Here is a 24,787-nt window from a genome sequence, read left to right as displayed (position 1 = left end):
TTTCAGTCTACTTTTACTTCAGTTTTCCTTTTGTATGATTTATTCATATTTTGGGTGACTTTTAGTCTTCTATGAACAAAAGATGTTATCATTTTCGTAACGAATAGAACTTTTAAAAGTTTAATCGAAATAAATGCAACTTTCTTACCATTTTTAAGACAAATAATACTGATCCTAGTTGCCTGACTGTTCTGTTGAAACGCCTTTCCAAATACTGCAATAAAAGAGAATATGTAAAAATTAATAAAGTTTCTAACATTATTTAAACATTATGTGCTTAATTCAATTAATCCTTTTAAATTTTATGTTTAAATGTTAAATATATGCCTTAAGTTTGATGGAGATTGGTTGGGTGGTTCAAAATACATTATATATATACATGAAATTTCTAATTTTTTCCCAATAAATTCTACAATTTTTAAATATTAGAATCAGAACAATGCAATAACATATCAAACATTATGTAAATAAGTTAGAATTAAAGCTAAGCTAGTACAATCAGTGGTCTCTTTCTTCTGGAGGTACGTATATTAATCCTAACTTCTCAAATACTGATTCTTCTGTTGGTTTCGGAATTATATAGCAGTCAGTTAGCTTATTCCTTCCCTGTTGTACAATTCCAGCAGTGAGTGTGTGTTCACTCAAACTCATTCCTTGTTTGGAAGCCAATAGTCTCATAGACTCATTAAACATACCAGATCTAGTGGAATGTATTAGAGCAGGTGTATACTCTGAATATGGAGCGGTAATTATATCTATTCTTCGGTACTTTGTTCCCATAATGTTCGGCAGGTAATACTAAATCTTCTGCTTTCAAAGGCTCAGGCAGGTAATACTAAATCTTCTGCTTTTATGTTATGTCACTGTCTTGACGTACGATACAGCATTCATGCTGTAATATTTCATATAAACGTATGAACTGTGAGCTGTCTCTCCATACTCCTTGCTCGGTTGCTATATAAATTAATGCACCCATGATGTCTGTTTTTTCTCCAAACCTCCCTTCTGAGCAATTAAAGAAGAAAGACTTCTTCTAGCTCTTCACTAGTGGGTAATGTTCCCAATATATATATATCACTTCCCCCTCCTCTACAGTGTAACGTCAAAGTGAAATGATAGAAACCATCCTAGGTCCGAACCTCATCTCTGTTGAAAATTTGATCGTGATCGGTTTTGTGGTTCAAGAGTTATGAATTCACAAACATAGTTACTTGCAATTTTATATATTAGACAATTTTGTATATTAAATTAGACGAGATTAGAAGAATGGCTAAAAGACCACGATTAAGTTGTAAGTCAAATAAATGCTACAAGAAATTAGCGATACGGACTCAATACACTATTTGAATCTCAATTTCTTCGTCTTCCTCACTGAACCCCAACTAAACTCTAACTTTTGACGCGAAAGTTAGGGAAAACGCACAATACTTATATTTTCGAAAAATGAATGTTGTTGATATGCGTAATACCTACCTCGTAGGATGATGTAATTTGCTGCTTGTAAAACACTGGTAAATAAATAAAGGCCATTGTTAAACTAACTAGAATTTCTGGTACGACTATCATCCAGTATTGAGTTCCAAATGTATACATTTCAGCAGGAAGGCCCAGAAGTGCAATTCCTGATATATAGCTAAAAGTAGGAGAATAAAATAATTTAATTTTATGTGTGTAAGTGAAATAAACATAACTAATACATGGATTTTTGCTTTGTTTGCGTATGTGAATAAGGACTCAAAAGTTCCTTATTTAATTTTTACTCTTAACAATTCACAACTTTCAATGGCAGATAAAATCAGTTATTCTGCTCTATGAAAAACATTATACACCCTTAGTAATGGATCACAGAAGCTACAAATGCAGTTGTCACTGTTTTAATTTTGTAAAAAATTTAAAGAAGATAACTTTTTAACAAGGAGGTATTGTATAAGATCTGGTTAAAACCAATATAGCTGGAATAATGATCATATTTATCTTACACACTCATTCCATACAACCAATTAACATACGTTTTCGGTAATTATTACGTGCATAAGACCTGAGTTCATATCCAAGATATCTTATTATTTTTTTATGTTGACGGTGACTTAATATTACAAAAATATCCGTTCATTTAAGGAGAAGCCAACGAAACAGAGTTCTTTCAGATATCATGGGTCTGACGAACATGCTTTTACGAAATGCTTACCAAGCAGTGAGGAAGGGATAAAACACTCCATGGTGAGTACTTATTCCCCTAACACAATTCCCCTCTGACATGCCTTACTCTAAAAGTCAAATCACATAAAACTACTCTTTTCAGTATATAAAAAGAAATATGCCTTCCAAATTTTTCGTCCCTCTGTTTACTCCGTCGTCATTGTTCAAACTATTCAGTGAGTTTTAAAAAATCTAAAAGGTGCCTTTACTAGATTCATTAAAGGTTTTATTTCTGCCAAAGGGTAGAAATTCTTCACAAACAACTTCTCTATAATTGTTCTGAAGCTATGATTCAAAAAAGTTAAATGTGTTGAATCTAGAGAGTGGTAAAGGTTTGAGATAAACCCAAATATCTTCAAATTCACGTAACCAATAAACGAACAACCGTCTCGACGTGTAACATAGTACACATTGTTCAGACTATTCGTGAGTGTCATGAACAAAGTTATAAGAATAAATGTTCATTAGATTTTGATTTTCTTCGAGTTGAGAGCACTGTCCAGCAGAGAGGGAGTCCAGTTCGAAACCGCAGGAGCTCCCGTCAGGAATCGAACTCGGGTTTCCAGGACGAAAGGGTCTCCAACTGGTACGCTATCCATCTAGCCACAATATTATGTTGACAATTAGATAAAAAAATATCTACTCTCAAATCATATTACGTTATGTTATTACATATACAGAATATTTGCACCACTGCATTGAGATACATTTGTGGCTATTGCTTTAATACGCTTTTCAATTATTACCAATATTTACCAATTACTAATAGGTTTCTCCATTATTTTATAAAATAAAAAACAATTGATCTATTGTTGTCCATTATACTAATCTTTTCTAAAGAATAAATTTAACTCAACTCATCAAGGCTTTGTATTGTATATTTAGTCTATAGATATTTTGTTCTTATTATGCTCAATATCCTTCACTCTAACTTGTGTCTGTTCGCCTACTTTAGATTTAATAATTTCCTTTATTGGGTCACAACATTCAAATTTCTTACTCAGCTTGAACATCACTAAGAGCATAAGAGATGAACTAAGAACAAGACAAGCACATACATCAGCGATAGATTGGATCGCTTAGAAGCGTATGGCACTGATGCTTTTACAATGACAAAGTCATAATTATGTTTCACTTCTTAATCATACATCTGCTTGATTCTGCTATAAAATGTATTTATTATATAGCCCAAATAAATATATAGCCCAAATAAAACATCGGAGACCGTGGTTGCTCAGTGCTAGAGCGTTCACCTCTAGTGTATGGGGTTCTTGGTTCGATTCCAGTTGACGCCAAGTGAATTTTATGGTGGACAAACACCGTGTCCGTGAGTTTTCTCAAGATTTTCCAGTTTCCTCCCACTGTCCTCATTTCTCCACTTCACTCGTTTCCCATTATCACAGTCTCCTTTAGCCTAGCCTTCATAAGCGTGGTACATAAAACTTCAAGGTTTCATTTCATTTTTACAAATAAATTATTATACACTTCAATTGACTTGATCGGGATACATGTCAGAATATGAATTTGCTCCAAATCACCAAGAATCTAGCAGTTGGACTGGTCTTGTATAGAATGATCCAACTCTAGAGAATGAGCAAGTAAATTCTCGTATTGGCTAAGTATTTCATTTTCAATTCCATTTAACAAACCAAACACTCACGTAAAGTAGAATGTAATACAAAATATTTCGTATTAGTGAGTAAACAATAAATAATAAAGTACGTAGTGATTATATGATTGGTTAGTATGCACTGTTAAACATGGTTTACTGAATTCGAGAAAAAATTCTCGTTTTTGAAAACATCCGTTTCTTACCTGTGCACTGACTAATACATTCTTAAAAGTGAGATTTCGATTTTCTGAAATCATTTTGAGAAATAATGACTCAAACGCGAGGAATTATGTCTCATTTCTGAGGGTGCAAATGCTTTCTCAAATTTGAGAAAAAATGTATTCTTTCTTAAAATTGAGAAAGGAACATCTGAGCAAATGAGGCATATAGCCCCCATTTTGAGAAACACTTTTCTCAAAAAAAAAAAATGAGAAATGTCTTTCTCCAAAGCGAGAAACGGGGCATAGAAACAGGGTTCTCAAATACGATAAGGAGAAGAGGAAAGAATATAAACAAAATATAAACATGCAAAAAAAATTCAAACAATTAGTACATACAGAATGTATAACGATACTTGTATTTTTATCATCTTTACTTGTATTTACGGACAATATGTGCTATTAAAATATGCAGAAGGTAGCAAGAAAATAAAAAAATAACTAGAAGAAAATAAAAAAGAATTAAATTAATTTTCTTTTCTGATATTATGATTGAAGTTCTATTAGCATAGGAATCTGACGATATGTATTATTTGTCGTCATAGCAACGAGAAGTATAAGATATAACAGAGCATCCATCTTGTAGAATCATCATGTATGTTATTTAAAAGGTATATATGTTTACTTCATTACGTATTATATGGTAATATATTACGTATTATATGGTATTATAAGGTAATGTCAAGATGGAGTGTTTAAGTGGATTGTTCTTATTATTGTTGCTACTAAGATTAGGTTCGGTTGCATTACCAGTATACGTGAATCTAGCATTACTTTTCACGTTGGGATCACACTTTATTTTCACGTTGATATTTGGAACTTGGTTTCGATTAAGGTTAGTTTTTATTATGATGTTGATTATCTTGTTTTGTTCTAAACATTGTCGATATTTCGTTTGTAATTTGAATGTTGCTTGAATATATATAATGTATTTGATCCTTTCTCGTTCAAAAGAACAATTATATGAATGCCATAATAATATCTTTTTTTCAAAATCTTCTTAGTTATGCCCGAGAAAATAATATAGATTTTATTAACTTTTAACTTACTATAAGTATTAATGGCCTCGAAAAGGACTTAAATAACTTTTACACCGTATTTTGAATGTACCTTCTATTTGCGTCGCTGAATTGTATGAATATTTAAAATAATTATGAGAATTAGAATAAATAAGAAAATGATATTATTAAAAAGAAATAGGGTTTATAATTATATGAAATGAAATATTTATATATACGAGGGCCATTCAAAAACTTATGTAATTGATATGTCCTAACAGTCCAGGATTCTTTTTTTTATTTATTGTAAACTACAAAAGAAATTCTAGGTAATAGTTAAAAACAGCTACTTCTCATATCCCGTACACGAGGATACTTCTTACTATTGCACTACCTACAGAAATGATTCTATATCATGTAGAAGTGGTAATACAACACAAGAAACGCAGATCACGGGGTATTCTCACTCCATGTTGGAGTGTGAATACAATACGATCTGATTTTGTTCTGTGTTCTGCAACAGTAAGAAGTATCCACGTGCACGGGACATGTGATATGTGTTTTCAAATAATCTCACAGGTATACACCCAACACATGGTCATACACTAAGTACAAGGACATATTATTATTCTTCCCATACGATATAAGAACAGATATTCCTAGAAAAGCACCTTAAGTACAAGGGCAATTACCTGAATATAGGCAGACCCATGTACAAGTTCCATTCGCCGACACCCGGACCTTCTAATAAATGTGGTCCGACAACAGGACTCTTACGAAGGAACCCAGGAGCCGAGATAAAAATACGTGCCCTCTACGACTATTCGGACGATCCAAGCCACGGACAAACGAGAAGAACCAAGTACTTTTCCTTGGATCTGGCCACTGGATGCGCCGCAGATTTCAACGGACTATCCAAAAAACGACCACAAACAAAACAACTAATTTAATAAGTAACTACAAAGAAATATTATTTCTCTTACTATTACTGCACGCACCATGTTCTCTTCGCCTGTCCTAAATAGATTCGTTTTCACACTATTTTTATTTCGAATTAGAGGCAAAGTACACATGAAAAAGATCTAATAATATAAAGAACACAAACACAATTGCACAACTCAGACATAATTGCAAAACTCACATACCACGTACAAACTCGGTCCGTCACCATCTATCTCTGCTAGGGATGGTATCGAGACGAGACGAGACGAGACTTTGTACAGTCTCGGTCTCGTCTCGGTTGATAAGTAGCGGTCTCGATCTCGTCTCGAGTCAAAAATCGCCGTCTCGGTCTCGTCTCGGTCAACAGATGCTTGTCTCGATCTCTGTCTCGGTCTCGAAGGCCAAGTCTGGGTCTCGTCTCGAAAGTCTCGAAATAAATAGTATGAAATTAAAATTGTGAAAGTATTATTATCGTACAGTCTGTCGTTTCCGGTTCTTACTTTTTGCCTTATTCATTTTTGACAGAATTATGGTACGATGTACTTTTTCGTAGCTAATTTGCTAGCGCTAATGCTTTCCATGCATGTGTCCCGGGTTCAATCATCAGTGGGTATAACATACTTGGGATAAAACACTAATAGTAACCCATATTTCACTTTGAGCAATAGACTTTGTCTCAAATAGCTTCAGTACTGCCTATACAATTAAACTCTATTAAATTAACTCCAGTACTATACAATAGTTTACTTACTTCCTTTGAATCAGAATTGTTCGATACCTCATAACGGATAACGCAACACATAGCAGCACAAATGTATTTAATCGTACCGAAATTTAAATTTTACAATTTCTCAGTTATTATCCAAAACACTTTGCTTTGGTCGCCATTTTAAAAACAGAATATAACATTCATTATCTTAACAAATAGAGTAAATTATTACTACCATATGTTTTGTTTCAAATTGATCAATTGCTTTATTACCGTTTCACATCTCAGTGTTTAATTGACACTTTAAAACAGGCACTTCCTTAACCTTATAGTGGGAGCTACGACACTTATCTTTGCTATCTGTAGTCTCGGTTGGATCACCAAACAAGTTAAAGTCAAAGTGTTTTGTTTCGTATAGTTCGCGTCTCACTTTAAGTACATTCTGTCTCTTATACAAGTTTATAAGGTCGTAATGTATTATAGAAGCATATATCCAGTGCCGTAACATATTCCTGAGTGCATGGGGCCACGGTAGCTCAGTGGTAGAGCGTTCACCTCTGGTGCTTGGGCTCCCGGGTTCAATCCCAATCCCCGCCAAGTGAAGTTTGTGGTGGACAAACACCGTGTGCGTGGGTTTCCTCGGGGTTCTTTCGGGTACTTCCTTCATTCCACCATTTCATTCATTACTCATCATTACCGTCTCCTTTATCTTAACCGGCATAATTGTGGGACGTAAAACTCAAAGATTTCATTTCATTTTTCTCAGCGGTGCATGTGATCTTTATTCGAGAAAACTAATCATGCGTTCATTACGCTTGCGAAACATTGATATACATATTAGGTAAGTATATAGGTAATTCGAGCTATATGTATCTATTTTCTCTGTCCCGGCAAAACAAGTGATTCTTAACTTTCTAGTTTTCTTTAGTATTAACTTTCGTAGTTTTGCTGCAATATGAAGGATCAAATTTGTTTTTCGCTGTACGAATTTCGTTAAATTTTGGATCTGTTTTTACCCTACCTTACCTAGTAAAAGTTATATATATACATGAACTTTAGAGGTACACTATGCTAAGTCATTTTTTGGTCGAAATTGAGTTAAGAATACTTTTTTTAATAGACTATGTTCTTTCTAGTGGTGTAACGATGTAAGTCTAAAAGCATCCTATTACTTTGTAACTACTTAGTATAGTTTGAAAACAGTACTATAGGTCTTACTTAAGGAACTGGTTTTTCGATTCCCTTGTAAAATTACGAAATTATGACTTGGTTTAGTTTACCTCTGAGGTCCAAATATAATATAATCATAGCCATAATTATAATCAACCATTGTCAATCCACTGCTGGATGAAGGTATTTCCAAGTCTTCTCCACAACTATCTATCTTGAGCAATTCTTATTCAGGTTACTCCCCAGTTGTTCTTGATCTCGTCAAACCTTCTTGTATAAGGACGTTTCCTAGGCTGTTTTAATCTCGTGGTACCCTGTGTAGAATTGTTTTTGTTCATCGATCATAATTTCTTGCAATATATCCAGCAAATTTTCCAGCCCATGTTAAAAATTATTCAATTAGTACCAGTCGTTAGTTGCCAAATAATTCATTTCTACTGTATATATTTGGCCTACAAATAGTTCAAATCCGCTATTTTTGGAGCACAGACACGATACTTTTTGATCTTCGAATCTGGCAACACTGACTCAACACAAATTCGTTATTTTAAGCAATAAAACAATCACTATCCATGTGTTTGGTATCTCTGAAACGGTTTGAAATAACAATTCTTGTAAATGACATTATGATCAAAATCTTTTGGAAGCATCTACATGATGGGACGTGATATATTAGCACGTTTTCGAAGTAAAGTCTTTAGAAAAAGTTAAATTTTTCATTTCTTGTAACTTTGTTCCTTCGTTCATTCGAAATTCATTATACCATGATCATAGTATTTGACGCTAAGATACAAATGATTCGCATTGCTCTGTGTATGCCATTTGAGTTATTAGAGATCTCCAAAATGTTGATGTTAGGGATACTGTATTGTCCTTTATTACACTGAATACTATATGTGGTATTGTGGTTTTATTTTATATTTAAATTAGAAAGAGATAATACCTTACATAGTGCAATTTGAGAAAATATAACTTTATTTTCCGTTCATAACACTGCTTGTTTATATATAGGCGCGGATCCAAGGGAAGGGCTATATGGGCTATATCCCTCCTTAACGTTCAGGTATACACTGAATGAAATGAGCTTCAATCCTGCTTTACACTGGATAAAGAGGCAAAGTATGGTTTAGCCCCTCCCTTGATCATATCCTGGATCCGCGCCTGTATATAAATACAAGGTGGCCAATTTTAATCTTTCCACGGAAATATCTCGAAAACGGTTGAACATAAATAAACTGAACCAAAACTCAAATAGGAAATACTATGGGGCAAATCGAATGGTGATTGCATAGTGTTCCCCATGGCCACTTATCATGGGGGCCCAGGGCCCAACTTTAAAATTTTAAATGGAAACATGGGGCAAGTGATACCTTGTTCGATAGACCTTTAAACACCATAACAGAGTTGTGACAATGAACAGAACAAAAAGTGAAACAGGAAAATGACATAAAACACGTCAGATGATGTAGTGGTGACCCCCAGGGCCGCCTTTCATGGGGGCCCAGGCCCAACTTCAAAGTTGTCAATGGAAAAAAACATAGGTCAAGTGATATCTCGTTCGATAGATCTCTAAAAACATATCGGTTACCGTATTCAAAATGGTAGCCAACACATGGTGCCTGTATTAGATAAAACGTCCAGTACCTCTAATATGAAAACGGTTGGAGAGAAATGAACAGGATAAAACTCGTAGGAAATCGCAGAAAGTATTTATCATTCCAACGGAGAAAAAGATTATTAAAGTATAAGTGAGATAATGCTAAAGAGGAAATCTAATTCTTAGAAAATTATCTTTCCGATCTCCCTCCGTAAGTGGATGAAGCGGAAATGAATGGCAAAATCTCAAATGAGAACCCCACTTTTACTTCCAATAGGTATGGTTTGTCTGAAACACATTGGGGTACAAGTGACTGGTACTGTAATGAAGTAATGAACCAATATTGTTCAGACGACTTTTGAGCAAAACCAACATTTGTACACGTTGTTCTAAAATTAAATTGTTCGACAAATTGGTTTCGCATTTCAGTTGATTCATTTTTGCACAAATCATTGGCTGCAATCAGAATGGAAAGTAATATTTAACAAGAATTTTACCTATTTGTTTTAAAGACAACTATCTGTTATAAAATCACATTTCAGATAATTTTGTTGTGTAGATACAATTTGCAAAAACTAAGGTTTTCATTTGCAATTTCACCGTTTCTTCCCGTCCCGCTTCACCCACTTACCGAGGACGTTGGAACAATGATTTTCTAGGAACTAGATTTCCTCCTTTGCATTATGGCACTTTTACTATAGGCATCTTCTCCGTTGCAACATTTTCAAGTCCTTGAATGATAAATACCCTCTGTGATTCCCTATAGGAGTTTTATTCTGTTCATCCGTTATTATCTTCAACCGTTTTCATATTAGTGGTACTGGACGTTTTATCTGATACAGGCACCATGTTTTGGCGGCCATTTTGAAAACGGTGACCCATATGAACAATCTTTTGCCAAAACGCTGTTTAGTGTATGAAGATCTATCGAACGAGTATCACTTGACCCATATTTTCGTTTAAAATTTCTAAGTTGGGCCTGGGCCCCCATGAAAGGCGGCCCTGGGGGCCACATCGTTCGATTTGCCTCGTGGATTTAAATTTGAATTTTTGTTTGGTTCATTTATGTTGAACCGTTTTCGAGATATTTCCGTGGAAAGATTAAAATGGGCCACCCTGTATATATATATATATATATATATATATATATATATATATATATATATATATACGTACATACATACATAGATAGATAGATAGATAGATAGATAGATAGAGAGAGAGAGAGAGAGAGATTTTGTTTCGGGAGATGCTTGAGGAACGGGTAACAAACATTTGTATTTTACTTGCAATGAGAAAAATTATTACAAATTTATTTCGGGAGGGGCTTGAGCCCGATACCTAGCCCCTAAATACGCCACTGTGCAGGTACATCAGTCAACCGTTCTTATATTCTCTCATACAACAACGAAACAAATTTTGAGTAAAGACAAAATAACTATGAATATTCGAGACGAGACCGAGACTTTCGAGACTGACCATGGTCTCGTCTTGGTCTCGTCTCGATTTATAGAGGTCTGTCTCGATCTCGGTCTCGTCTCGGTATGTAAAAGTCCGTCTCGATCTCGGTCTCGTCTCGGTATATAAAAGTCCGTCTTGGTATCGGTCTCGTCTCGATAATTCGAGACGACACTGAGACGAGACCGAGACTAGTCTCCGTCTTGGTACCATCCCTGATCTCTGCCTTGTTCACTCTCTGCGCAGCCGCAGTTGCATTCACTTACTAACGTAGCATCTAACATTTGTAAAGTGCTACTCGTCAAAGTAAATAAACAAACTTCAAAACACAACGAGAGGGGAATACAGGCACGTCTTGTTTTCTTCTTCAATGACTCATTAACTAATTAGAAGTCAGTGTATTACCTACTTATTAACATGCTAGACAGTCAATGAATGATTCCTAAAAGTATGGCGTTTCTCGTCCTTCCGTAAACGGGAAGTGCGGCTGCTTAACTATAACCAAGTCTTATTGTTCGGGCGACATTATATAACGATACTTTTATTTTTATCATCTTTACTTGTATTTACGGGAAATATGTGCTATTAAAATATGCACAAGCTAGCTAGAAGAAGAAGAAGAAGAAAATATAAAAAGAACTAGAATTAATTTTCTTTCCTGATATTATGATTGATGTTCTGTTAACATATCAATCTGACAATATGTGTTATTTGTCGGCATAGCAACGAGAAATATAAGATATAACAGAGGATCCATCTTGTAGAATCAACATGCATGTTATTTAAAAGATATATATGATTACTTCATTGCGTATTATAATTAAAGGTAATATCAAGATGGAGTGTTTATGTGGATTTTGGTAAAATAGTAGGCTAGATTATAAATATTCGAACTATGGGCTGCAGTGTAACACTAAAAATATACAAAAATAACTATAATGGTGAATTAAAATATAACATATTTAAATCTTCATTTCAAGAAAATTACATTCCTTAATAACGAAATATTTTTTTTTACAACAAACCGAAAAGTTAAGCACATAAATTCTCTAAAACTACCAAGCAACGAACATCCACATTTTCACTACACCATTATTATTCATCTCTGTCACTGTCTCCCTTAGCCTTGGAGCACAATCTTCTGACGTTAAATTTAAAAAGGAACGAAAGCTTTGAGTTTTACGTCCAACAGTTGTGTCGATTAGGCTAAAGGAGACGATGATGATGAGAATGAATGAGACAGTGGAATCAATAAAGTGGGAAGAATCCCGAGAAAACCGACGCACACTGTGTTTCTTCATCACAAGTATTTGTTTACGAGTATACCCACCACCGGTGACGCGCCTGCTTCTTATGGACTGACTCAGTTAGATAGCATTCGTGCTTTCTAGTGGCCATCTAGCACAGGTTGTTTGGTGTTTTGAACAAGACCTCTTAAAGTGAATCTGCACCTGGGAATGCAAGTACACACGTGAAAAATGATTGCTAAAAGTGCAGAAAGTGAATTCAGAAAGAAGTATATATTTCATGAATTCTTGTATGGATTCGTATAATTAGTCTGCACGAAATATTCAATTTGCACAGTGACTATATGCCACAAATACCCTGCAAACGTATGTCATCAAAAAGATTACTGGTTAGGAAAACAAGAGAAGCCAATGTATGCTAGGTGTTCAGTAGAAAGTACCTTTGCATTACAATTCCATAATAATAAATCACACTATTTTCAACGCTACTTCTAACTACACTGATGGCTTATGTGTGTTCTTTGTTTCCATACAGAAGCTATTTTGTACCTTATAACGAATGGAAAAGGGTGTAAAACATTGGCATGCCTCCCCATTCTATTTATTACCGGTACTACATAAGAAAAAGATATTTACATTAATCAATCCATTTATTATTTACCTTTCCTTTTACTGCAAACTCGGTTCAATTACTACAATAGTGTTCCTCCAATAAACTATATGAACTTACATTACAATATTAATTTTAATATAACACAGGTAATAACTTCCATGATTTTGTCTGATCGAATCTATATGTTCATTTTCACATGCTGTTTATTTCCTCGACTCTCGTAATAGTATGTTGTATTCATACGCCATCTCAGCCGCATCACTGCGTACTCATATCCATTCGCAGTCTGTTCAACTAAAACTTTTTATTTCGTTCCCTGTATAGTAATTAAGCCCTAGCAATATTACACTCTAGCAAAACATAGTAATATTATTTCAGTAAGATTGTTACCGTTATTTTTCAATCATCTATTATATTGCAAATCACGCACTATTTCATTCTCATTTTTAAGAAATGAGAAAATCTCATAAATGGGAACCTGAAATTTTGCCTTGTGCTCAAAAATGAAAACACGTTTGAAAATAATGAGACATTTTGTCTCAAATATGAGTAAAAATTACTTGTCTTGTTTTGAACACACATTTTTCTCATTTCTGAGCAAGGAAATTTTTAAGAGCGTATGCATTATGATAGTTATATATTTGAAAGCGACCCTTACCTTGCAATTAATGATAACGATATGGGAAGAATCCCCATGGTTTTTCCTCCCATTAAGTACTCCTTTGTTGTGTTTTGTTTCTGTTTAGCAAGAAATCCATAATAGAGTCCAATGACAGCTGATAATCCTAGCATCCCACCAAACACAGTGAAATCCAGCCAACCAAAATATTTGAAGTTTTCTATCTCCTCTTCTGTTTTGTTCATTTTTACTAAAATAAAAAATATTGAATGATATATTTGTCTATCTATATATTCATTATTTTGTTAAATTTACTTTGTGAACCAAGTAAACGAATATTGTTTAGCACAGATAAGTATACAAGTGTAACACATAACCAGTCGCCAAATACTTTCTTCAAGGCATACTTCCCGGTAGGTCTCTAGGAAAATAGCAACCTTTGCCTTCTTTAAGAAGATTAATTTGCGATTATACGTCATATGTAGGACACGTTCTTGAGCAAATAGTGTTCCAATACACCCCTGACAAATTTTTATTTTTACCCCGTCTTATTGTCAAACTTTTCAGGAAGATAGTCTGGTACCAATAACCTCATACAGTATTACTCTCACTGGGAAAGTATAGGAACCCTGACAGCTAAATTGGTACCCTGACTAATTGTACATCGCTAATCATCATGGTGGTACTCACTCGGTGCGCAAATATCTTCTTTACCCGCTACTTCTAACATATATACCTGGTCATGACTCACATAACGCCGGAAAAAAGGCAGAAAATTAAAAATGTGTGCAGGTAACCTGATAGCTACGGGAAGGGTACACATGAGCAAGAACACAGCAGACATGTCACAGAAACGGTGTTGCTATTCCAGAGTTACCTTATAGTATTTTCTAAAAGAATGTAGACCATGTTATCGTATTCAAATCATTGGTATAAAAAGTGAAAGAAATACGCAAAGAATGGGATCAGTGTTGCCAAAAAAGGGAGATATGAGTATAAGTTGAGATTTATGGGGTCTGTACAGAGAGAACAAATGTACAACAACAAGATTGGAGAAGGAACAAATGTACTGTAGGGAGTAAACCACAGTATAAACAGCACCCAATGACTGGCTTTGGGGTATAACTCGGCACAGCCTCGCCTAGTCCCTGCCTGGTATATATATATATATATATATATATATATATATATATATATATATATATATATATATATATTATACGAGCGAGTAAACAAGGCATTTCGGCATGAAGTGACTGCCACCGCGATGAGTAACAATCTAAAATGAGCCAGGTATCAATTTTCATAAATACGTATCTGTTAATTGTTCGAGTACTTTTCTAGTCAGCAACATCTCCCTAGAAAGTATAGTGAAGAAGGGAGCGCACAGGGAAGATTATATTTATACGATTTGCAGATGATATAGACCTTTTTTTGAGAAAAGTTTTCTGTATAGATTAACTTGATGTCAGAAAACTGATGAAAGTACTTTGAAGAATTAAAAAAAAAATGAATATGACGGCAGAGACATAAATGTGATTGAAACGAGTTCGTCTGCACCAAATATAGTGTGGGATATAAGTAGAAGAGCTTAACTAGTTTCCGTTAACCTTGGTAGATATGAAATGAGAACAGCTAATAAAAGGAAGGATGCGCACTAAGAAAAAGAAACGTGTACTAACAAGGAGGGTGCCCGAAGTGTAAATCTCAGATTTCAAAAATGTTTGTGCAGATCGTTAGGGGGGCTCATAAAATAAAGATGAGCACAACAAATTTCGGCGGAATCCTATTTTGGGTGGGGCAGTGCCCCATTTGCGATTTTCGGCTTTCGTAGTGAAATTCGGCCTTTTGATTTGAAAATTGACTTATTGTTGTCGATAATCGTTATCATTCGTCTTCATTTGCATAAAGATACTACAATTGTAGGTCAGGGATCCCTATGTGTGGGGGGGTCCGCCTTACAAATGTGATACATGTTCCCGCTTCATTTTGACGAGCTGAGTTCAAATATGTCATTAAAAGTTTTTTTTGTGGAGCACATGTACGGCACAGGTCTCTACCTAGTGTCTGGGATGCTGAATCACAAGTTGAAAGAGAACTGAAGGGTTTGAAATATGTTTGGCAGAATCAGTGCTCACTGTATGGATTGAAGCCAAAAGAGATTTCATGCCTGTACCTGACATGGATCTTCGGAAATGGGCAACTGAAAAACCGAAAAAAATTAATCTTGAAAACTTTAAGAGCCCCAAAAGTTGATGCACCAGTTTTAAACGGAAACATAATATTGTGTAGCGGGAAATAACAAAATTCATGGTGCGAGCACACGTTGACACTTCAGAACAAATAGAAACTTCGGCCATATCTTTCCAGCTAGAAGTCAGGGATACGTTACCGGAATTCGATATAGACTATACTTACAATTCTGATCAAAGTGTTCTTGCAATGGACTATAATCGTATGCACTATAGTCGTATGTTGGGCATACAAGGTGGAAAAAAGTAGAAGCTTGTGCACAATCCAAAAATGCCTCATCTCATAGCTATACAATAATACCCCTTATGTCTGCCAGTGGAAAATTAGTTGGGCCATTATAGATTGTATTCCCAGAGCCGACAGGAAAATTTGGAGCACAGGTCAAGAAAACTTTATTCCAGCCCCCAAATGTTAAGGCTTCTGCATCAAAATCTGAAAATATGGGTAAGCTGCATTTGGAGGAGTGAATCCGTGACGTTTTGGTTCTTAACATAGGGGACAAAAAGTGTCTTCCTCGTAGATTCATGATCATCTTTTAACGAGAAGGAGACGCAGCAACACATTCCGGACGAAAAAAACGTTATGTAAACAGATTCCACAGGAAGCAACTTGGGCTTTACAGCCACTGAATATTTGGGGCTTTAGAATATGGAACAATTTTGTACGGAAAATGAGAGATTTCGTAATTTTACACCAAATTGATATACAACTTCACAACGTAACAACATTATAAAATTGCAATCGCTAGTTTGTGAACAACTATCATCGCCAAGATACTATGATGTCTCCAAATATAGTTGGTATAAATCCGGATATGTAGATGCATCCCAGAAACTAGGTAGAGACCTGTGCCTCACATGTGCTCCTCAAACAAACTTTTATTGACATATTTGAATTCACCTCGTCAAAATGAAGGAGCAACATGTATGACACTTGTGAGGGGGGCCCAAGTGGTGGATCTAGCCCGGGCACGAGGGCAGCCCCCAGTTTTTTTAGTGACAAAAATAATTGAAGCTATTATTTATATATTCTTGAAAGTTTATAGTAAACTCATGATAGAGTATCATAGCCTGGTGTCGCCCCCCCCCCCCCCCAGTTTTTACCTTCTATATCCGCCACTCGGGACTCCCTACATAGGGATCCTTGACCCACAATTGAAGTATCTTTACTCAAATAAAGACGAATGATAACGATTGCGGACAACAAAAAGTCAATTTTCAAATCAAAAGGCCGATTTTTACTACGAAAGCCGAAAATCGAAAAGGGGCACTGCCCCACCCAAATATGGGGTTCCGCCGAAATCGGACGTTGTGCCGATCTTTATTCCATGAGCCTCCCTAGCGATCTGCACAAACATTTTTGAAATCTGAGATTCACACTTCGGACATCCTCCTTGTAAGAGAAGTATACATTTTTGTTCGGAGTCTTTGAATACAGGATTCATTAAATAAATAAATAAATAAAATGCTTTGTGTTGAATGTTCTATAATTTGAAAAAGATACTTGGGCACAAACAACAACAAAAAGTTAGATCTTATCGAAAAATGGGTATAAGTAAAAATGAAGAGAATTGCTTGGGTTTGCAGAAAGCCAGTGACGAATGCTAATACAATTGCGATCCATATATCGCGCACCCGGTGGAAAACTGTTACAAGTCAAAAATACACATTGTAAGGAACATGACTTAAAATTTATTACTCTATGAAAATCGCTTCCTGGAATACTGGTATTTCTGCCATTTAGGGGTTAATTTGTTTAGTTACGTTTCTGCGAAAATATCAGCAGGTGGAAGTTGCTTCTCCCTCTCAATTCTCTTTTGAGCGATGATAACTCAAAATTTCCATAGAGGTTTGAAAAACTTTGGGTCGTTGTTTGAGAAAAGCTGTGCCCTAAGGGAAGTAATAAAAACGTAGACTGCAAAAATACATAAAGAGGAGTGACGCACACAAGGAGAGTTTTGGGGTTTAAAGCTTACTTTACCTTCTAGTAACCGTATTGAGTAAGATTTCAGTCAACTAGAAAGACGGGTAATTAAACTCTTCCTAAACAGTTGATACAATAAATAAGGAATAATTTCTTCCCCATTTATTTTGTTCTTTTATTGTTAGTGAACACTTCATCTTAAACTTTAAAATACATAACATTTATTGCATATTGTAACACGTATATATGCCTTATTCTAGTGTAGCACTATAATATTTGTGTGTGTGAGAGAGAGTGTGTGTGTAAATCAGCGTTTGTTTCTTGCCTTTTTTTTTAACTTTCTTGCTATTGTAAACTATAGCCTCTGAATTTGAATTTTGTATCATGTGTAGGTGGTACATAAGGCTTCATATAGTCTTATCCTCTACGTGAAAGTAAGTCGAAATAAATAAATAAATAAGTAAATATTTCCACTAATTAAAATTGAGGGGCTGCTACGAAAGCTACCTCCATGAAATGATTCTACCAAATCTTTTAGTATCTATATTTATTTATTTATTTATTTATTTATTATTTATTTATTTATTATTTATTCACTAAGTTTCATATGTGACTTGCTATATTGAAGGCGTAGCCTTTTCTGTTTACAAATGAAAATCTTTTTTTAAAAAAATGCTCTCAACAATTTATTTTGTAAATGATATTTAAAAATATAAATTTCATACCTAACGTATACGTGTTTCTCCGAGACAATTCAATGCCACAGGGGAGCAGTGAACTTTGGAACCTCCATGTTGATTTATTTTCTGAATCTGCAACTCATATATCTAAAATATTTGCTTACTTGTCTACATTCAAACTATCTCGTTGACAATATAAAGATCATAATTCAAGTTTACACATAATGGGAAGGAACTTAGAACTAAGAAACAAGCAAACAGAAACACAGTTGGAATAAGTAAACATGAATAATTTAGCTAAGGAAATGAACATGTGTTTAGGAAAAGGAATTGAATGAAGAATAGAACATTTCCAAAATATTGTCTAATATTTTCTAGAGTGTTTGATGCTGTAGGTTTCTTAAATGTTCAAAATACTATTATAGACTGCTCCGCATAGAAGTAGAAACAATAGACTAAGAAAAACGTTAGAGATGAACGGGCAATTCTTGGATAATATGCTTCTGCTGAAACCACTATGCCAGGTCTAACGTGAGGCGTAGTGTCCACTTTCAATTGTGCTTCTGGCCGTTCTCGTGTGTCTTCATCTTACATAAATGTATTTCACCCGTATTTATATTGGAGACTACCGTCGGAGTACGCCTTACTTCATACTTGGTCCCACCACAAAACCACATTATCCAAGAATTCCTAGTAAATCCCAGCCCATACGTCCTTTCTATATTATGTTCTGAGATCATAATTGATCATCTTCTGTTCGGTTAGTCATATATTTTCGCACTGTCTTCTATGTTTCCCCTATGATACAACTAGATCCTCTCACCTGAGAGCTCTTTTAACGTCTTTGTTCGAAAATTCTAAAATACGTTATTATTATTATTATTATTATTATTATTATTATTATTATTATTATTATTATTATTATTATTATTATTATTATTATGTTTTAAGTTAGATATGGATTATTGCTCTAGCAGACATCAGTACTGAGAAACATATTTTAAAACTGACTGGAGAAAATTAATTGACTCTGTATTTGTAGAAAAGATACTTGACAACCGATGCAACTCAGACTATATTTCTAAAAATGTGGATTTTAAGTTTCAATATACGGTACAAAGGTAAAACTTTTATTGCAACCATATTAGGAAATATATTTTAATCTCTGGACATTTAGCAAGCTATAATAGATGCATATCTTAAAATGTTAGAACTTCTAATTAGTTGTTATTATCTTTACTTCTAGTTTTTGGCGTCGCAGTGTTTTAGGAATTGACATAAGCTACACTGTCAGAATTTATCTTATAAAATTCATGTTTAAAAGTTAATCATTATTTATCTCTTTTACTATATTATAATGTTAAAATAATATAAAATATGACAAAGTGCTGTTTTTTGCTGCATTTCAGTTGTTCTAGAGCACGTAAAATAAAATTTATTATTATTATTATTATTATTATTATTATTATTATTATTATTAGTAGTAGTAGTAGTAGTAGTAGTAGAGTAGTATCACAAGCCCATTAGTTTGTATTAAATATTTAAAAGCAAATCTAAAAAGCAACTATAGTACTGTTCGTTAAATTCTAATTTTAATACTTTGAAACTTAGTAAGATTGAGAAAGAATTGTAGTGCGTTTACCCATCACGATACTGTAGTTTACCTGAGTATCGTGTTTCTTTTCAATTAAGATAAAGTATTGTTTTAAATATAAATAAATTGCTTTCGAATTGTGTGTAATAGGGTGGGGCGAAACCAATCCAAAATTATTTTCCCAAGTCGTAATACTGCGGAAAAGTTGTGAATTTGGAAGATTAAAAGGGGGTTAAAACAAATAAATAAATAATGCGTCATGTATGTGTTCTAATGTTTGCCGAGTTTCCAAAAATTCACATTCTTACGAGAGTTTTTTTTTTTTTTTAGTTAACTTCTCAATATTTAAATGTAATAGCTCCAGTCGAATCTTGCTTAAACCGATAATAATTTAGGAAAAGAAATTGTTGAAATCGTTCAAGCTAATCCTCTCATGCAACAGATGTCAATTCTTACAACGAGTGCCAGAATTTGTTAGAATTGAAAGCTGTTTTGCGAGCGGAATACCTCGGCAGATTTAAAAAATTCTTTTCCTAAATGGTGCATGGGCTTCTTGCTCCGATCTCAGCTCGCTCCAAATGAGCTTTGAGCTCATGGACAAACACCATGCTGTGGGTTTTCTCGGGGTTTTCCCGTTTTCTCCCACTTTCTTCATTCCACCATTTCATTCATTCCTCATTATCACCATCTCCTTTAGCCTAGACGTGGGACATAAAACTCAAAGATTTCATTTCATTTTCTTTTTCTAAGTCATTATCGGTTTCGACAAGTGCTATTACATTTAAATATCGATAAGTTAATTAAGATAAAAAGTATCGTAGAAAGTTTTTTTTTTAAATTCGGCAAATTTTAGAGTTGATGTGTGACCGGCACACATCGAGAGACTTTATTTCTGTTTTATATTCTTTTTTTAGTTTTCCTAATTCACAACTTTTCGGCTATATTACAAGTTGAAAAAACGATTTTTTAATTTTTTTTTCTGCTCACCGTAGTGTAATGCACATTTGGTTTGTTAGTTTAAAACTTAACTTCTCTTGCGCAGATACAAATATCATGTAATAACATTCCCAGCAAGGTTTAAACTTAGGTTATCTATGCAGAAAGTGAGAAAGTGAGGATAGAAGTAACCTAAGTTTCTGCTTTAAAGATTCATTTACCAAAGAAATAATTAACACTTCTGACCAGAATATATACAGTTGTCGAGTTCAGTTGATTTCGAGTTTAACATTTCTTTCGGCAGCAAGGCTATTTGAGACGGGACCTCTTGATTAATGTGGAATCCGAACCACATGAGTCCCCGCTGGGAATCGAATTCGTGTCTCCCACCCAGTACGCTAACCACTTAGCCACGAAGGAGCTCATAATATATATATATGCTTATTTATTAAAACTAAAATACAGTGTAACGATTTCGACAACTTAACGTTATCTTCATCAGACACTAACTGAGAGAAATATTTTCAGAACATTGAAGTATATATATATATATATATATATATATATATATATATATATATATATATATACTCAAAATAGAAAGGTCTATACTCACTGTTTGTTTCAGAAGGCACCTGTAATCAGATCTAATTTATTTTATTTCTGTGGATATATCTAGATAACGGAAGATTTTTCTTTCAGTTAGTGTCTGATGAAGATAATGTTAAGTTGTCTAAATCTTTACACTATATTTTAATTTTAACAAATATGTGTATACTAGCTGAACGTGCGCTCTCTACACAGCGCATCATTCGCATATCAGCATAAATCTCCTTCTAATTCCACACAAGATATGTACATGTCCCTTTAAAGACACAAGTGAAAGACGTCTTGGTAAAAAAAAAAAAAAAAAATCGGTAAGGGATATCATAAAGGGAAGATTTTTTTGATTATTTTAGCTCAATATCTCGCACCGTTTGCAAGATTTGAGCCTACTCCCGGTTGGAGTTCCTTATTCATGTATGACCAGCGTTTTCTTTCTTCTTGCATATAGTATGTAATAAGCAAATACATTACATATACAACATTTTATAATGTAAGTTACATATGGTGTTCATTGGGCAAAATACTCAAAAAATAAAGATTTATCTTCGACTCAAGAAATTGTTGTACTTCCTTTTTCATTATTATTTGGCCACGAAACAAATGCGACTGAGACATATACAACCCCAATATACAACAATGTGTTGTTGGAATGTACAACGGATAGGATATGTATTGCTTTAGTTTTTTTTTTTTTTTTTTAATTTAAACGCTTTCAGTGTGCCCTAAAAAATATAATAAAGAAATAATGGCCATGTTTTTTTAAAAAAATATTCAATTATAACTGGACAATCTACGCAAAATTTCCAATCGATCAGTGAAAACGTCATCTTTCTAGAACCTGTAGTTTCCGAAACTCATTGTCGAAAGGCATTTCTCTTCTGTCAACATCCTATAAAATCCTTTCAAATATTCTGTTAGCAAGATTGACCCCATACGCAGATGAAATTATTGGAGATTATCAGTGTGGATTTAGACGAAATCGATCAACTATCGACCAAATATTTACCATTCGCCAAATACTCGAAAAAAGTGGGAATACAATACCCCGGTACATCAACTATTTATTGATTTTAGAAAGGCTTACGACTCGGTTAGGAGAGAAACATTATACAACGTTCTTACAGAACTTGGAATACCGAGAAAGCTAATTAGATTAATTAAGATATGTTTAAGTGAATCCCAAAGTAAAGTCCGGGTAGGAAAATTTTTGTCCACGAGCTTCCACGTCGAAAATGGCCTGAAACAAGGAGATGCATTGTCGCCATTATTATTTAACTTTGTGCTGGAATACGCCATAAGGAAAATCAAAGATAGTAACCAGGGCCTAGAGTTGAACGGCATTCACCAGGTTATGGCATATGCTGATGATGTAAATTTAATAGGGGATGATAGGAGAACAGTAGAAATAAATGCAGAGATCTTATTAAACGCTTGCAGGGACATGGGTTTGGAAGTAAATGCAGAGAAAACTAAATACATGGAAGTGCGTCGGGACCGTAATACGGCAAATTGTGGAGGCGTTAAAATATTAAATAATGCTTTTGATAAAGTGGATAGTTTCAAATATTTAGGATCAATATTAACAGACGAAAATCATATTCACGAAGAAATTAAATGTCGACTAAAAGCAGGGAATTCGTGTTACTATTCGGTTCAAAATCTCTTGTCGTCGCGAATTCTGTCGAGGAATTTGAAGCTTAAAATATATAAAACGATAATCATGCCTGTTGTTCTGTATGGGTGTGAAACATGGTCGCTTACTCTGAGGGAAGAACATAGACTGAAAGTTTTTGAGAACAGGATCCTGAGAAGAATATTCGGACCCAAGAGGAACGAGAATGGGGAATGGCGGAAGCTTCATAACGAGGAACTACATAGTTTATACGGTTTACCCAACATTGTTAGGGTCGTCAAGTCTAGGAGGCTTAGGTGGGCAGGTCATGTAGCTAGAATGGAAGAAAGTAGAAACGCTTTCAAAGTCTTGACTGGTAGACCCATAGGAAAACGACCATTAGGAAGACCTAGGCGCAGATGGGAGGACAATATTAAGATGGATCTCGCAGAGATAGGAATACAAAGTAGAAACTGGATGCAATTAGCTAAGGATAGAAGTCAGTGGAGAGCTTTTGTGAACGCGGCACTGAACCTCCGGGTTCCATAGGCCATAGAGTTAGTTAGTTTTTTTAGAGTTAGTCATTGTCGAAAGGATTGACCACAAACATATAAACATCCTCAACATATAGATTAAAAGAACTCGGAAGATGGAAGCGCAATTCACATGCATTGATTTTAGAGAAGGCTTATTAAAATATAAAGGCTTTGAACAATAATTTTATATCGTAAACTTTATGAAAAGAATATAGTTAACTAATTTAGACTATTTAAAGTACAAATACTTAAAATGTTTGTCTCTGTTAAACGTGAAACCACACATAACCGTAAATTAAAGATTTGAAAGCTTAAGTTATAGGTTGGAGCTCAGGCGATTTTAATTGCTTTTGTAGCATTTTAATAGATAGAGAACATTATATTCCAGTCAGAAGTGTAAGTTATTCCTTCAGTGAGTTCCAAGGTCGTGATGGATATAGATGCATTTACCTTTAAATAGTTCAAAAATAAAATCAAAAATTATGATAAACATTAAACTTACCTGTTTAATTACTTTGTCTAATTAAGAAACAAAAAAACTGAATTCACAATATCCTTAATTACTTCTCAATGAAAACAAGTCTTCCTTCTTTTTAATTTTCTTTTTCAGAAAATGGATTGAAGCATTTCTCATTCCACTACTGTTAGTAATTCAATTCAAATGTAACAACTTGTTTCGTTGTAGAATCAGTGAAAGAAACGTTGCTTAACGAAACGTTCTACCATTGTGAAACACTATGACAGTTTGTCTTCCATGTTTACTTGCTACAAAGATTTCAGCGTTTCTCAACAGATAAATAAATAGATGCCACTGAACCTCACAAATTTACAGAGGAACAAAAGCTAACATTTGCTAAAGATAAATAACCATGACTTTCTTTTAAGTAGCTCTTATGAATGATGCTCTTGTATTTATTAGGGTTCATTTCCTTTAAAATTTCCATTGTTGTCTGTAGGTACTGCATGTGATGATTTGAAAACATTTTGTCCGGGTAGAGAATGGGGATTCAATTCACTGGGGGTAAAAAATAGTAATACCAGAATAAACGGAATCTACATTAAGCACGATAGAAAATTTTGTAACGGAGCTGAAGTTCATAGCTTCAAAACAAAAGTTCCTGAAATTGACACTGGGCACTTACATATATTTTTTTTTAAATAAGTATCCTCCAATCTGAAGCACAGTGTTTCCAATACCAGTACTTTCTAGCTGTGAACACTCAATCAAGAAAGTATTCATTCACATCAGACAAATGCCGGGAAGT

At 34.4% G+C, this 24,787-nt stretch overlaps 1 protein-coding gene across 1 annotated transcript in view; it reads right to left on the bottom strand.

The window, feature by feature from the left end:
• Positions 1 to 24,272, bottom strand: part of LOC145669021 (sodium-coupled monocarboxylate transporter 1-like) — a 65,450-nt gene extending 41,178 nt beyond the window's left edge. Inside the window, exons 1-4 of the mRNA XM_081737360.1 lie at positions 24,025 to 24,272; positions 13,422 to 13,632; positions 1,474 to 1,633; positions 149 to 214 (exon numbers count right to left, since the gene is read on the bottom strand). Coding sequence (XP_081593486.1) covers positions 149 to 214; positions 1,474 to 1,633; positions 13,422 to 13,627 — 432 coding nt within the window. The 5' untranslated portion in view covers positions 13,628 to 13,632; positions 24,025 to 24,272. The remainder of the gene's footprint in view (positions 1 to 148; positions 215 to 1,473; positions 1,634 to 13,421; positions 13,633 to 24,024) is intronic.
• Between the last annotated feature and the right edge of the window lie 515 nt (positions 24,273 to 24,787).

The sequence above is a fragment of the Thermobia domestica genome, chromosome 13, assembly GCF_964235325.1.
Source record: "Thermobia domestica chromosome 13, izTheDome1.hap1.1, whole genome shotgun sequence".
NCBI lineage: Eukaryota > Metazoa > Arthropoda > Insecta > Zygentoma > Lepismatidae > Thermobia > Thermobia domestica.
The sequence above is the reverse complement of the archived record's forward strand: the minus strand, read 5'-3'. Positions and strand labels throughout refer to the sequence as shown.